The 16,358-nt window shown below is 42.9% G+C and overlaps 1 protein-coding gene across 9 annotated transcripts in view; it reads right to left on the bottom strand.

Annotated features, from left to right (window-relative positions):
• Window positions 1-1,142: 1,142 nt before the first annotated feature.
• Window positions 1,143-16,358, bottom strand: part of thrap3b (thyroid hormone receptor associated protein 3b) — a 42,865-nt gene continuing 27,649 nt past the window's right edge. For 5 of the 9 annotated variants that reach the window (XM_029663043.2, XM_029663044.2, XM_029663042.2 and 2 more), the window contains 9 exons: window positions 10,846-11,691; window positions 9,629-10,285; window positions 9,265-9,443; window positions 8,495-8,606; window positions 8,204-8,279; window positions 6,686-6,870; window positions 6,195-6,471; window positions 5,399-5,560; window positions 1,143-4,123 (listed from right to left, as the gene is read on the bottom strand). In XM_029663043.2, coding sequence (XP_029518903.2) covers window positions 3,890-4,123; window positions 5,399-5,560; window positions 6,195-6,471; window positions 6,686-6,870; window positions 8,204-8,279; window positions 8,495-8,606; window positions 9,265-9,443; window positions 9,629-10,285; window positions 10,846-11,691 — 2,728 coding nt within the window. In that variant the 3' untranslated portion in view covers window positions 1,143-3,889. Of the gene's footprint in view, window positions 4,124-5,398; window positions 5,561-5,962; window positions 6,069-6,194; window positions 6,472-6,685; window positions 6,871-8,203; window positions 8,280-8,494; window positions 8,607-9,264; window positions 9,444-9,628; window positions 10,286-10,845; window positions 11,692-14,341; window positions 14,447-16,358 lie in introns of those variants that run through there. The other 4 variants (XR_010464296.1, XM_029663046.2, XM_029663047.2 and 1 more) reach the window with 4 other exon arrangements.

Raw genomic sequence — 16,358 nt, 5'->3', positions numbered from 1 at the left:
TTCCAACAGAATCCCCCATCCTTTAACACCTCGTTAGCCACCATCTCTGACCAGTAACTTCCTGTTTTCCTTTCCACAGTCCCAGCAGTCTCTGTTACAGCAGCAGCAACACTATGGATCCATAAATGGCACCCTTACATGGTGCACTACTTTTGACCAAACTCCTAAATGATTCCATTTGGGATGTACACTCAATTTCCCTTTCCACACTCCCTGCAGCCTCTCTCTCTCTCCTGAAGAGGTTTTTCAGGACTTATGAAAAGGTCATTTGTCCCCAGGCAAAATACCTGTTTTTGTTGCCCCAAATGGCACCCTATTTCCTACCAAGTGCACCACTTTTGACCATGGCCTCTGGTCAAAAGTAATGCACTATATAGAGAGTAGGGTGTCATTTTGGACATACCTGTGCTGTACATCTTACCAAGGCACTACTTCCCTTGTGCAAAATCCAGTGCATCCCAGCTATGTCCCAGGGGATCCTCTGTTTTTGGCTTCCCTGGGTGAGTTTTTCCCTCCAAACCGTTCTATGCTGAATGAAAAGGTTGCTTGTTATGACTGGAGTGTTCATGTCCAGTGCCAGTAAGTGTCCTGTTAATTTTACTACTTCAATTGGGGATTGTTACAACAGCCATATAAAAAAAATCCCTGTATAGTGCACTACTTTTGACCAGGACCTTGGGCTCAGGTTAAGTGGTGCACTATGGGATAGGGTGCCATTTGGGCTGGCATTTATTCCTTGAATTTTGCTTGAGTGAGTGACCCGTGTTTGCTTTTGAGATTATGTAACTTCAGTCTGCACTAGTAATAGATGGGTTATTAGCAATTGCAGGTGAACAAACAGCTGACCCGCGCACAACTAGTCTGCAGTCGCATATCGAGTATGTGCTCATTACCAAATTCCACAGCTAAATTCCTGCAGTCCTTATCAAATTGTCCTAAGCAGGCACTCATGTCTAAAATTAGTTAGACATGTTGCACTATATCTTGTCAAGTCCAAAGAATTGCAATATAACAAATACCGTGGATGTGTACAACTTTTAGAGCTAATTACTTTCCATTAGGCATTTGATAAGAATGTTGAAAACTCTGAACTTTAAATGAGGAGTGCAGAAGGAAAAGGCAAGTAGTACATGACAAAACAATTCAAGTGAACCAGAGAAAATATTTATAGAAAATTAATGACAAGTACTTAAAATTTCAGAGAGAACAGTAGAAAAGATGTCAGCTTCTGTTTCGAGTATGAGCGTAAAAACAAAGAATAGAGTCCTACAGTTACAGTATGCTCAACACATACAGTATGGACACAATGTAGTCTAGGGGTAGACTGCACAAAGCAGCAGTCTTGCACTGTTGCTGACTAAACCTGCTCCTCGACATCTACTCACCTGTATTCGTGCTCCACCAACAAGTATAGTTTGACAGTATTTATTTGCCACATACAGGGAAAAGTTATACTTATGTCATCTTGTGCCATAACCTCAATAGTATAAGTTTACCTTTTGATGTAGAACATTACAGAAGAACGAAAATGAAGCCCACAAACTGCTATTCTAGACCGAACAAAAATATAAAAACGCAACAATTTCACTTATTTTACTGAGATTCAGTTCATAAGGAAATCAGTCAATTGAAATCATTTCATTGAGCCCTAATCTATGTATTTCACATGGCTGGGCAGGTGCGCAGCCATAGGTGGGCTTAGGCCCACCCACTGGGGAACCAGGCCCAGCCAATCAGACTGAGTCTTTCCCCACAAAATGGCTTCATTACAGACAGAACTACTCCTCAGTTTCTTCAGCTTTCCAGGTGGCTGGTCTCAGATGATCCCGCAGGTGAAGAAACCAGATGTGGAGGTCCTGGGTTGGCATGGTTACACGTGGTCTGCTGTTGTGAGGCCTGTTGGACGTACTGGCAAATTCTGTAAAACGACGTTGGAGCGGCTTATGGTAGAGAAATGAACATTACATTCACTGGCAACAGCTCTGGTGGACATTCCTGCAGTCAGCATGACAATTGTACACTCCCTCAAAACTTGAGACATGTTGTGACCTTTTATAGTCCACAGCACAAGGGGCACCTGTGTAATGATCATGCTGTTTAATCAGCTTCTTGATATGTCACACATGTCAGGTGGATGGATTATCTTGGCAAAGGACCAATGTTGACTAACAGGGTTGTAAATACATTTATGCACAAAATGAGAGAAATAAGCTTTTGTACGTATGGAAAATTGTGATCTTTTATTTCAGCTCATGAAACATGGGACCAACACATTACATGTTGCGTTTATATTTTTGTTCAGTATATTTAAAACATTTAAACTCCCAATATAAAAGGCCTCAATATCAATCATTTTGTTTGTTACATAACTACTTATTTTTCCTATAATTATATTCATTAAAAAAATCTAAATAGGTGATTTACCTAAAATTATATGACACAGGCACGAACATACACCTGCTATTTGTCAGCTGTGAAACAAAATATTTTTTTGTAGCAGACCTTTCTCATTTTACACAGTGAAAGTCCTCTTGATGCTTAAAAACAGGAAGTATCAATGGGAACAAACCACACAGAAACAAGCTCAACTCCCCAAAAAGTAGAAGACCAGAAGTATTGGTGGTAATGAGAATGCTTATGTAGGATGGAGAATTCTCAACGTGGCAGGACATACTGGTATGTGAGCAATAGCTGGGACGATAAACCGAAATTTAAATCGCAGGTATTTTGCTGATATCGTTCAATACGATAAGTAGCCTATAGTAGGGAAATGTGAACCTTTAAATAAAGTTTGCTAATATGGGTGATTGTTAATTGGATAATTGATGGCTACAACCATCAAACTAGTAGTAGTTGAAAGTATCATTTAAAAAAAATAATTAACTGTGTTAATTGTTAGAAATGTATCGTTCTTGCATCAATTCAGGCAATTTATCGTGATATGGATTTTTGTCCACATCGCCCAGTTCTAGTATGAGCCCAGTACCCACAGTAGAGATTGGACTCTAACCGTACCACCCCATGAGACCAAAGTGTCATGCAAAACACCATCAAAAACCTAGCACTGCCCAAAACAACTGTTTAGCTAAAGGCTTGCTTTAGCTAGTACAGCAGAAAAGCTGTACGATGAAAGTATAAGAGCAATACATATCACTATGAATATCAATTTTAAGGCACAAATCCATTTGTCATTTTTATGTCTTGAGGAAAGTTACTTTGCTTTAAATCAACGTAGCTACAATAACGTAACCATTTCAGAGGACCCAGAGGGGTGTACTACGAAGCAAGGTCAATGAGTTAGCCAACCAGAAATAACTACAGATATTCTGGTTCATTAAGAAAGCTAAACTTACAAATGCATTTTTGGTTGTTGAGTCAATTAGACCATGCCTATTTCAATCTGAGCATGGTCTAATTGACTGCAAAAATAAATAACTTTCTTATTTCATAATATTTACTGTAGGCAAGTTAGCTTACCAACTCCTTTATCCTGTTTGTAGTATATCCCACAGGAGATGATCGGAAACCAGTCTGCTATTGTTCGTAACAAACAAGCAAATACAGATAAAAAGACAAACAAAGCACATCTTTACATATCAAACACCCAGAAACAAATACAAATTACTGGTCGTAATTTTTTAAAATTAAAAAGTAGCTTGCCCCTTCATTCAAGTTAAATTAAACATTTTTTCCCATATAACCCTTACTGAAAGTGGCTTGAGTCAACGATAGGAAAACAACCGTGTACATTCTGATGCTGTGACTGACTAGGTGCAGGGCAGGTAGCCAGAGTTTAGACTCTTCAAGCTTACACAGAGATGACGGCAGATAATCAGATGACCTCAAACAGATGATCAGAAAGCTCTGGAGGAAGGAAGAGGAGGGTCTACTACAGCTTGGAAGCTGAGGGGTCTCCGGACTGGATGTTGTCTTTATGGTCCATCTCTGTGTGGTGCTCCTCCCCATGCTCGCCCCCCTCCTCCCCATCCCCCTGGAACTTGTCATGAGTCCACTTGTTGGGGCTGCTGCCGCCCTTGCGGTAGATGAAGCGTCCCCTGCTGCGGGGGAAGGCCCCTCGGCCGCGGCTCTCCAGCCACGTCTTCTCTCCCTCTCGGTCATCATGCTGCCAAATAAGTAAACAGTCAGATCAGTGAAAAGGATTCAAAGGCAAATTAAAATGTGTTAACATGCATTAATGTTCATTATTAAAGCCGAGATCCACATTGGTGTAACAGTGCCACTGGTCGCCCCAAGCACATTTGTTATTGTTTTCTTTTGAAACGGGGCAGAGGAGCATTCTACATCATGGTAAAAAAATATCATAGAACATACTCTGCTGTTCTATCGCGTGTGCAATGCTGTCCGAGGGAAAACTACATCTTTGTTGTAATAACATGCCAGGACTACCTGACATGATGACTCCTTGCTGTCCCCAGTCCACCTGGCCGTGCTGCTGCTCCAGTTTCAACTGACCTGAGCCCTAGGACCATGCCCCAGGACTACCTGACATGATGACTCCTTGCTGTCCCCAGTCCACCTGTCCGTGCTGCAGCTCCAGTTTCAACTGTTCTGCCTTATTATTATTCGACCATGCTGGTCATTTATGAACATTTTAACATCTTGGCCATGTTCTGTTATAATCTCCACCCAGCACAGCCAGAAGAGGACTGGCCACCCCACATATTCTCTCTCTAATTCTCTCTTTCTTTCTCTCTCTCGGAGGACCTGAGCCCTAGGACCGTGCCCCAGGACTACCTGACATGATGACTCCTTGCTGTCCCCAGTCCACCTGACTGTGCTGCTGCTCCAGTTTCAACTGTTCTGCCTTATTATTATACGACCATGCTGGTCATTTATGAACATTTGAACATCGTGGCCATGTTCTGTTATAATCTCTACCCGGCACAGCCAGAAGAGGACTGGCCACCCCACATAGCCCGGTTCCTCTCTAGGTTTCTTCCTAGGTTTTGGCCTTTCTAGGGAGTTTTTCCTAGCCACCGTGCTTCTACACCTGCATTGCTTGCTGTTTGGGGTTTTAGGCTGGGTTTCTGTACAGCACTTTGAGATATCAGCTGATGTACGAAGGGCTATATAAATAAATTTGATTTGATTAATATCGCAAACAGACGTGGCAGTTTCACCGCTACCGATTCCAGATTTAACATGCATACATCTTGTATTAATGTCACTAAGAGCAAAGATGATCACCTATCACAATATGAAAACAGAATCAAGACCATGTTTTCATATTCTAATCTGGGAAAAACAGAACCAAAATCAACTCTGAATGTTAGGAGAGACTATTTGGATTCAAATCCACTAGGGATATTGTGCAGAGTGCTCACACAAAAAAAGTAATTATGGTATACTCAAATAAAGAGTAAGTGCTGAAACTTACAAAGTAATATTTCCTACTCTTAGGAGTGTACTCTGGGTCCCACTCCTCGTCTGGCGGGCGCTCTGGGGGGGCGTTGCTCATATTAGGAGGGGGGTTGCTGTTGTTGTTTCCTTGGTAATTGCCCCTGTTCCAGCCCCTTCCACCTCCTCTCACTCTGGGGAGCTGAAACCAAAACAAACAGGGTCAGACTGGGGGTGTAGAGTGAAGTTGCCCATAAACACTGATCTAGCATTTCCCCTATTAATGGCTAAGGTTAGGATTGAGGGAGGGGAAGCTGATCCTAGATATGTACCTAGGAGAAACTTAGTCTGAGCACAATCAACTATTATAATTTCCAATATTCACAGAGCTTGGACTGAGGGCTTGGACTGAGGGCTTGGACCTGAATAAAAATTATAGCTGCAGGAAAGCAGTCCCGATGTAAATACATCAGAGATGGAGAGCGAAAGAGCGAGTAAGCGGGATGAGAACACCAGGGGCTCTCAGTCGGCTGTGGAGAGAAGGAGGAGTCAGGCTTCTACATTGAGTATTGTGTTTCTGAATGTCACATGAGTATTACTTTACCTTTAGTAATCAGGTATGGATTAAGTGTGAAATAGAATCATCATCCTCCTCATTTTCCTTATCATCATCATCATTAGGAGGAAGGAACAGAGCAGAGAAGCACAGTCTATAGCGAAGTTATAAAGATAGAAAATTACAAGACAATCAAAGTCATTCCATAGTGCACTCCAGTCCATACAGTAGGCTGGCTAGGTGAAACAGTAGAATACGTCACACAGAGAGCAGAACTTACAAATCCTCCTCCACGTCCTCGGCCCCTATCCATGTGGCCCTCGTAATCCCGGGGGGGACCCCTCTCCATATGGCCCTCATAATCCCGGGAGAGACCCCTATCCATGGGGCCTCCGTAGTCCCGGGGCCCGAAGCGAGGTTTATTGTAGCCCTGGTCCATGTGCTCCATCTCCTCCCCCATCATGTGGTCTTTACCTCTGAACCCTCCTCTGAAGGGAGAGGGAGAGGAGGAGGAAGAGGAGGAGGATGGAGAGCGATCACGCTTCTTCTTGTTTTTTCTGTGAGCGAGGGGTAAAAAGGGGAAATTACAAACTAGACTCCATTTTAACTGAATCTATATTTTAAGTGCTGAACATGAAATCGCAAAGAAACCTTGGGGTGGAGAAAATGACATGCATATAGTTTTTATAACCACATTCCAATGAAAGAAACAATTCAGGGATGGAGGAGACTATGGGGAGGTGATTTTAAAGTAAACTGTAATAAGCCTACTTGGATTTTTTGTGGTGTTTGGCGGATCTCTCTGAGGACCTCTCTTGGCTGGGTCCTCGGGAGCCTCCGGAGCCCTTGCCCCCGTCCCGTTTATGCTGCCCAGGCTCCTTCCCAGAAAACCTTTTACGGCGCTCTATATCCAGACGCAGGTCCATTGGGTCACCTTTAGGTTTTTTACCCTGATCCTGTGGAGATATGGAAGTGCGGTCTATGTTATTTGCCACTTCCGATACCACAACTTAGAAGTGGGCAACATAATGAAGTAATGATGCCTTTCCATTTCATGGGTTGCACGTTTCGTCACAATATTGTTTTGAACATTCATTTTAGGACTGGTGCCCAACTGAGCATTCTATTCAATGCATTGTCAATGAGCGCTGATGGAAATTTATTAAAAAGTGCATTACAGTGTCTTGGAAATACAATCACATTTCAAAAGGAGGAAAATAATTAGTAAGAAAATGGTCATCATTGTGATGTCGCCAGATTGACTTTAGATGCAGTATAACATTAGCTAGCTAGCTAAGATTGAGGGAAGACCACCAGTTTTTAGCAGGCTAACATTAGCATTGCTAGCTATTTTTGAGAAACTTTGCAAGATAATGACATTTCCATCTGTCTAAAGTAAATTTGACCGCATGATAATGCTGGCAAAGTTGCTGCCTACAAAATATTTTCCTACTTTAGCAATGTCAAATTTCCAGGCCACTATCGTATAATTTAAACAAAACAGTCATTAGCCTCCGTTCAGAATGACTGGGCTTATCACGAGGGCATCTTGAGAACGTTCATAACAATGGCATGGCGTGACAGTGACAGTGACTGAGGTGCAACCTATGAATATATATCAAAGATATTAAGTAATAAATAAATAAAAAATACATGCAGTGAAATAAGGAAGGTGTGTTTGTAGTATTGCACCCCATCTGCTGGTGATTGCACAATAAATGCATCCCTCCAGAGAGCCAAGGCCATCTTGAAATGTTTTCTTCCAAATAACTTAAGCTCTATATCAAAGTATTTTGAATTGATGTACTCAAGTAAACAGATCAATCACGTGTGTTAATGTAATCTTAGTTCATTTTCTAAGGCTTTATTAAACGGAGTAACTTGGCCAAGTAACATACATTCACATCAACAGACATATACGCACTCATGGGAAACAGGAGCATGCTTTTAAGATATCCTTTAAAAACAAAATCATTTTACTGAACTTGAAAACATGTTGCTTGTTTGAGGAGAAATACTTACGATGGCATTGCTTAGGGTCCCATGAGAGGCTTGGACACAGCATCTTAAGTCACCTCCTTTTAGCTTTTTCTTGGGTACGTACATACCCGCTCAATAACCATATCTCATAGGCTGGGGGGCTCGCTTGGGATTACAATACACAAATTGGGCTCTTTTGATTTAGACTTACGCATCTCCTTTAAAAGAAAAGCACAAGCTGAACACTGCTGCTTTGGATCGTCTCAATCACCTTATATTTTTACATCAAATATCAAAAAGGCCGGTCACCTTGTAGCTGCAGTCCTCCAGCTCATCTAGCAGGTGAGAGTGTCTCTTAAACGCACTGGGGGAGACATCGATTCTCCTGGATGAGAACACAAAAGGAAAAGGCACAAGGTGAGTTGGATATGGCTTCATCAAAGCATGTACTTAACACAGTATAGTGTCAAAGTATTTGAGAGTATTTCATTTGTTGAACACACAACTTTGCAGCTATATTGAATGCTTAACATAAACTCATAGCAATCTGAAAAGAAGGAAACCAATACTGGCTGACACTTATGAGAAAGACTGCCTTACCTATGGATTTCTGGACTCTTCCTTGGCTTCATCAATTCCATCTCAGCGGCTTTTCTTTGGTACATGGCAAATCGCTCACTTAAAGTCATGCCTGAAGAGCTGAAATGTTGGGCTGCAAATGGAGGACAGATACAATATCTATATAGTATTTCTAGTCAATGGACATCTCTAACAGATTAGACCGGGTAAGAGATCCATTTCACCAGCCACGTTGGCGGGTGTTCAGGGCTCCACAGTGCAAACATTTCACGTGCCTTTGTAAATAAATAAAAGTATAACCACATTCATAGTAAAATCGCACAAAGTAAAATAACTACAAATCCTATATAGCCCATTCCACCTTGTGCTGCAACACTACTTGGCTGAACTGAGTGAAAGATTCATTCTTAGAAACGCTGCATACAGGCATGAAAATTTACTTGAAGCGAAAGTCTACTGAAGTTAGACTTTGTCCTTGTTTCTTGGCTATTTACATTGTTTTGTTCACAAGCTAGGTTGTTTTTCTATGTATGAGTTTCAACTGCTAAGGAAGAGAAGATATAACGCTCCTACCAATTTTTTTTATAGCTAACCCAAGATAGTGTCATTTTAGCAGAAAATATATATATTGGCTGGTAAATAATCTGAGTGGCTGGTAAATCCTACAAAGGGACAAGTGATTGAACAGTCCATGGAACTAGTGAATATTTCAAAGCTAAACCCCACTGCTGTCCTTGTTGTGTCTGTGGCTTCATAGACAGCACTTTATGGTCCCCAATAAGAGACCTTACCTTTGATGTAGTGCACAATGGTGACAATGTGCTGAGCAAAAAGCTCCGAGGGGCTGCGTCTGAGCTGAGCTGCCTGAATATGCTGGAAGATGGAACGGAACTCTCCGTGATCTTTCTTAGTGGGATGCACCAGATCCCTGGACATACCACGCTCCTTGGTCAGACCTCCAGATGAGGAGCTGAGAAAGAGAGACCAGGTGGATCAAGCAGATACAAAAATGTTTTGTTCAAGACCATGATGAGTTCCATAACATTTTTAACTTTCAGGCAGATCAAAAACTATCCTGTGTTAAAAATGATATTTTCAGAAAACATTAACCCTCCAAGCAGTCTGTTGATGAACAATAATGGTAATGCTGCTTACCTGGGCATCTTGTCAAAAGAGTTGATACTAAGCTCAAAGTCATCCCTCTTTCCAGAGGGCCTGGGTAGGGGTGACTCCACCCTAGAGATGGGGAATAGGGCCAGGGGCCTGTCCTTCTCCCTGCTACCTGAACCCCTAAGGGCCACGGTTGCTATGGCTGGGGACGTACTGCTCTTATCCTTGTCTTTCTTCTCCTTCTTCTTGGACTTCTCTTCTTTCTTGGAGGCCTGCTTGCGGCTGCGGTAGAGCTCCTCCTCCATGTGCTCCAGGTCTTCCACCACATCTTCGGCCGTGTCTCTCAGTCTCTCCTCGTCCTTCCCTGGGGGGTAGTAATGGGGCTCGTCTTCCCATTTCCCAAACACGTCCCGTGTTGTCAGGGTGGCTCCTTTGGGCTTGGCCTCCTCTTCTGCCTCCCTCTCCCTCTCTCTCCCTGCAGCCTGAGACTTGAGGAAGGCCTCTTCAGCTTTGTCCAGGAAGGGCAGGGACTTATCGGCCTTGGAGCTGAAGGAACCTGCTGTTATGTTTAAGAGGCCACTGCTAGTCCTGCTCTTGCCTTTCTCTCTGCCGTCTCCGTCCGTGGTGCTTTGGTCCCTGTCCCGGCCATTCTCCCACTCTGCCACCGCCTGCTGCTTTTTGCTCTTGTTTTCTGCCAAGAACCTGGACAATCAGACAGAGAAGTAAATGGACGTTTACAACATGTTATACAAAGAAGAATGTCTAGTTGTGTTACAGAATCACAGTTTTGTAACAGGGCACTGATTAAATTTGAATGCTTTTCGTCACAAGGGGTACAAATATTGGATGATCAACAAACAAGACAGCACAACCAGAGGTGACAACACCACAGAATGACATGTAACACTTACAATAGCATAGGTCTGGTATTGAAATAATTATACTTAATCTCCACCTCCAAAATTAGGGGGATTTCATACAACTGAACCTACTTTCAATGCATAGCAGAGGACAACAGCCAGCGACTTTTTAATTGTTGTCACTTGCATTTGAAATGAGAAGAGGACTGCCATTGACTATGGCATACAGTTTTAGCTGTATTCTTCCAAGGATCTTTGTAGCTGAGCACAGACTGAACAATTTTAAAAGAATAATTACAATCACAAACTGGGATGAGGAAAACTCAACTTAAAGAAAATAAAACAAAACAGGTATGATGAAAGACAAATGTAGCAGAATATAATGGGAAATATGGAACATACTTTTTGAAAGCAGAGGAAATGGCACTCTTATCGTCTGCCCTGGTGGGATCCTCCTTGCCAAGGAAGCCAAACCCGCTGAAGGAGGCGGTTGGCCCGGCCTTGGTGGAGCCCGGTGGGCTGTTGGTGGAGGGAGCACTGCTAGTGCTGCCGATAGTTCTCCACAACGGCCCTTTGGGTTCTGATTTTCCCTGGTTGGCACCAACAGCAGGACTGCTGCGTTTGGGGCTGGTGTCATAGTCACTCAGACCCTGCCATTTCCCAGCAGAATCCTTATCATGACTACTGGCCTCTCCCCCCTGTCCTTCTTCCTGCTCCCCAGCCCCTCCTCCGCTCTCCCCCTTGGCCTCTGCTGGCGTAGGCCTGTCCTTTACATCCTTGGAGCCGGGCTTCCCCGAGCTAGGGCTGCTGCGGCGTTGCCGCGGGGATGAGGAGCGGGAGCGAGACGAGCTGTGGCGCCCCCGAGACCACCGAGAACCCCTGGAGGACGAGCGGTCAGAGTATCGAGACCGCGAGTGGCTGCGGCTGCCCGAGCGTTTCCTAGGAGTGCGGGAGCGGCCTCTCCTGGGGCTATGCGGACCGTGGTGATCCTGGTCGCGGTGTGGCCCGTCCCGGTGGCCACCCCCCCGCCAGTTGTTGGCTCTGTAGCCATAGCTGTTCCCTCCTCTCTGGTAACCACGGCGAGGGTAGAAGCCCCGGGTTCTACCGCGGAAGTAGAAGGGTCTGCGGAAGCCGCGGTTGTAGCCTCTCTGGTAACCCTGGTAACCCTGGTTGTTCTGATAGTCTCTGGTGGGATAGTTCCTGCCGTGGGACGGAGAGTGAGATCTGGAGCGGGAGCGAGACCTGGAACTAGGAGAAGAGAAGAAAACAGAAGAGGATGAAGAGGTATGTTAAAAGATACTGTGTGGTCAATGCCCATACAAGTTTCAGGAGGTAGCCTAAAACATTGTAAACCATAAACACATGTTGAGATCCAGTCTGGTGTATTCAGACAGAGAGGAAAAGTGTTGTTTCGCCAGCCTGCACTTTGCCAACTCAGGTGTGCGTTTGCCCGTCACCAGACAATTCACTCACAGAAAACAATGAATAAACCCCACAGGGATTGACATTAAGTTCTCAAAAAGGCACTTACTTGCCCGTCCGTCCAGCCGTTTTTAATTGCCTTAAGAATATGGTCACTTGACCAGAAAATGTAGTTGGCTAAACAGTAACAACATTAACAGATCCAGAAAATAAAAAAAATCACGTCAGGGCCCTATACTACGAATGTAGTTTGAGTTGGCGAAGTAAGTTTGGTCAACTGAGTTCAACTTGGGATAACCGGTACCATGAATGTGGCTCACCTTTTAGCAAGGTAAATGTGTATGGCAATGAATCTTTTAGATCTAACCTGCTCCGGGGCAGGCTAAATCAGGGCTAACTACATTTATCCTAAATGAAGTGTCTGAGCCATGAGTTGAGGATCAATTAAATCCAATTCCCTCCCCCTCGCAAATATTGAGTCATCATCCACTTCATTTGAGGAAGACAACAGATAAAATACTTTTCTAATAAAAGTGTTTGTGTGCAAAAAAAAATTATTAAAATAACTAGCACATTACCAATTTAGTAATGACAAATGCATTTGAAATTACTTAATTATTTTATCATGAGTGTGAAAAAAGGGTGATCGTGCATTGATAACCACACCAAAGTAACACAATAAAAGACAGCACTTCTAAAAGTATATTTCACACCATACCCTGCTGAATTTGAAAGATATCTAAAAATGAAACGTTTTCGGTTCAAATGAAAGTGACTTGCCCATGGATTGGTGTTTCAGCACAGTCTCAATAAAGAGTTTGGCATTCGACGAGCCATGTCAGACATGCATGCGCAGTTACAAGCCTGCTAGAGTTAGCGGCAGGCAGATGAGCAATATCCACCGTCGTAGTACGGATTGTTTGTAAATTATGTCTGAGTGTTGGAGTGTGCCCTTGGCTATCCATTAATGAGCTGGAATGTGAAGCGGGGAAAAAACTGAGTAGACCTAGCTTGCAGACTCCACTGAGTAGACCTAGCTTGCAGACTCCACTGAGTAGACCTAGCTTGCAGACTCCACTGAGTAGACCTAGCTTGCAGACTCCACTGAGTAGACCTAGCTTGCAGACTCCACTGAGTAGACCTAGCTTGCTTTGTAGTATACCCCTCAGCAGTGGTAGAAAAAGTACTGAAATGTCATTCTTGAGTAAAAGTAAAGATAGATAATGATTCACGTAAAAGAGAAAGCCTCCCAGTAAAATACTACTGGAGTAAAAGTATTTGCTTTAAAATATAATTAAGTATCAATAGTAAATGGAATTGCTAAAATATACTTAAGTATCAAAAGTATGTGTGTGAATTGGACAATTTTCCTGTCCAAATGTAACGAGTACTTTTGGGTGTCAGGGAAAATGGAGTAAAAAGTACATTATTTTCTTTAGGAATGTAGAAGTAAAAGTTTGCAAAAATATAAATAGTAAAGTAAGGTACAGATGCCAAAAAAAACCTACTCAAATAGTACTTTAAAGTGTTTTTACTTCAGTACTTTACACAACTGCCCCTCAGATGTATTCAATAGCTGGGAGTGAATTAAACAAACAGCACAGACCATCAGGCTAAAGAAAACTGACTGTAAATTAACTGGTTGTGCGCCAAGTGGATGGGACTGAGGGACTGTGTTATGGAGTATTCTGTCCACTCGGGGGAGCTACAAAACCATACACTACATCACCAATTACAACTCAGCAAATATTCTACTGCTGCCATTTTCCTCTGAAGTCTCAACATCTTCACTTCAAGGTGCCCTTTGACCAGATGGAAAGAGCAGGAGAAGTGCCCATTCTAGCATTATATGGAATAAAATAGCCAGCGTTTCTTACGAAAACAAATTAAATGTAGGCCTATTCATGCAAATGTAGCCACAAGCCAATGCATTTGGTTAACTCCTGGAGAGCATAAAAGTCTGCTATCTAGGTCTAACACCTTCGAATAGTTTAAGATCATGTCTTGCCCGTTACACATTCTTCTTTAAATCAATGGAAATAATGTACAAAGAATGAAATGGAAAACCACATGGTGGTAGCAGTAGAAGTACAATAACATTGAAAGTACCGTGCCTACAGTACATCAGCACACTTTACATATCATGGAAAATACTAACTAGCAGGCAAATTTTAAAAACGACGAATGCAAAATTGGGGCCTCGCAACAAAACCCAAATTAGAACCCATGCAGCAAGCAAACCGGAGATTAGTTTCTACCCATCAAATCAAGTTTTATTGGTCACATACACGTGATTAGCAGATGCTATTGCGGGTGTAGCGAAATTCTTGTGCTTCTAGCTCCGACCATGCAGTAATATCTAACAAGTAATATCTAATAATTACACAACACACCATGTACAGCAGAGGGGATGGGGGGAACCCCCAAACAGCCAAATCTGTCATGTAAGCCTCTAATAAAATCCCCCATAACTTACCGCTTGCGCCTTTTCATTGGAATATTCTGGAGGTGATGTGCTAAGCAGTGAGCAACATATAACACTCACAGTAGTGAGGGACTCCCCATGTCTGGTGAGAGCGCGTGTGGTGGGACTGGAGCAGTGGAAAGAGGCGGAACACATTGGGCCAAAACGGGAAGCATTTTCACTCTAATCCTTGAAGGGAGTGGGGAGAAGAGAGTTTGGCCTGGGTTCTCCCCCCCCCCCACACACACACACACCTCCCTCTCCTTCCTTCTGCCAATTCCTTCTCTCTTTATAAAAGCATGCACTTCCAGTCATTACTTTCCCTTTGGACAAATCACTCAAATGTATGTCACTTGTCTTATGCATTGCTGACCATTAAACTGAAAGAGGTCCCAAGCGCTTTGTTTTGCCCTAAAGCATGGCATAAAAACAACATCTCCTGCCAGAGTGGGATCAAACTTTAACAATAGCCATATATATATATATTTTATTAATTACAAAGCTCAGTCATGAAAAACTAAGTTGTGACGTAACTGACGCCGGGCCCTCATTAAAGTCCTACCAGCTGAAAACGTACCGACAAAGTGCTGAACGCTGTCTGGCAGCCCATCTACTTCAGAGCAAAGAACCAACCGAAATTATGAGTCAAATCAAAAGGATTTAAGTATTCCTCTGAAACAAAAGGCTGACTAAATCATTTATCAAAACTGATGGTGTCACTCCCTGCATGTTATGTAAGTGCACTACTTTATTATGTCACTCACAAAATGTACAACTCAACAGAAGACTGGAGCGAGGTTGTGTAACAGGTCCTATAATGTGTCATCTGGAAAAGAGGCTGTAGACTGTACCAGAGCATTGATACTAGGGCCAGGACGATACCAGTCTCACGATACTCATTAGTATTGGGAAAACAGCCCTCATGTTGGAAATAAACATCATCATGGTGTCATTGAGTCACATTTATTTATTTTCCAAGCTATTGCACACAACATTTAGCATACAGGAGGTTAAAGAGTAACTTTCATGGAAAAACATTTTAGGCTTAGTTATACTGACACACTTCAATTCTGGTTCATTTTGACAGTTCGTTGCAAAAGTGATATACACAGACTGTACAAAACATTAGAGGCACCTTCTTAATATTGAGTTGGACCCCGCTTTGCCCTCAGAACAGCCTCAGTTCATTGGGGCATGGACTCTACAAGGTGTCAAAAGCATTCCACTGGGATGCTGGCCCGTGTTGACTCCAATGCATCCCACAGTTGTGTCAAGTTGGCTGGATGTCCTTTGGGTGGTGGACCATTCTTGATACATATGGGAAACTGTTGAGCGTGAAAAACCCAGCAGCGGTGCAGTTCTTGACACTCAAACCGGTGTGCCTGGTACCTACCACACCCCGTTCAAAAGGCACTTACATATTTTGTCCTTCCCATTCACCTTCTGAATGACACACATACGCAATACATGACCCAATTGTCTCAAGGCGTGAAATAAATCCTTCTTTAACCAGTCTCCTCTCCATCTACACTGATTGAAGTGGATTTAACAAGTGACATCGACAAGGGATCATAGCTTTCACCTGGATTCACCTTGTCAGTGTATTTTGGTCTTTTGGTAGTAAATCTAGTTCGTAGGCTACACTCCCTTCTAGATGTGCTGAGTGGTACCACCTCAAGGCTTACTATAAAAGCAGGTGACAGCACAGCGAATATATTTAGCATGATGCTTCCTTGACTACTGCCATTACACAAAATTGTGAAATCAGTATGGCACATTTCCACATATGACCAAATTCAACATTTTTGCTTACCCTTTCATACACATCTGTGGTTTTAAGAACAAATGTGTAGGCTATGAGGATTATATGATGTTCATATTCATAGAAATAAATGACAATGGTGGTCATGTCACCTCGTTTTTTTCTCATCTGCTATAACTAATTGATGGTGCAGCCCGAAAAGGCAGTTGGCTCATAGTTAAAAATATGAGTTTGAATCCCAAACAGGGCAGATATGATTTTGATCCT

This window comes from Oncorhynchus nerka, linkage group LG7 (assembly GCF_034236695.1).
Source record: "Oncorhynchus nerka isolate Pitt River linkage group LG7, Oner_Uvic_2.0, whole genome shotgun sequence".
In the NCBI taxonomy this organism is placed as follows: Eukaryota; Metazoa; Chordata; class Actinopteri; order Salmoniformes; family Salmonidae; genus Oncorhynchus; species Oncorhynchus nerka.
Note: the sequence above shows the minus strand (reverse complement) of the source record. Positions and strands in the feature narration are given on the sequence as shown.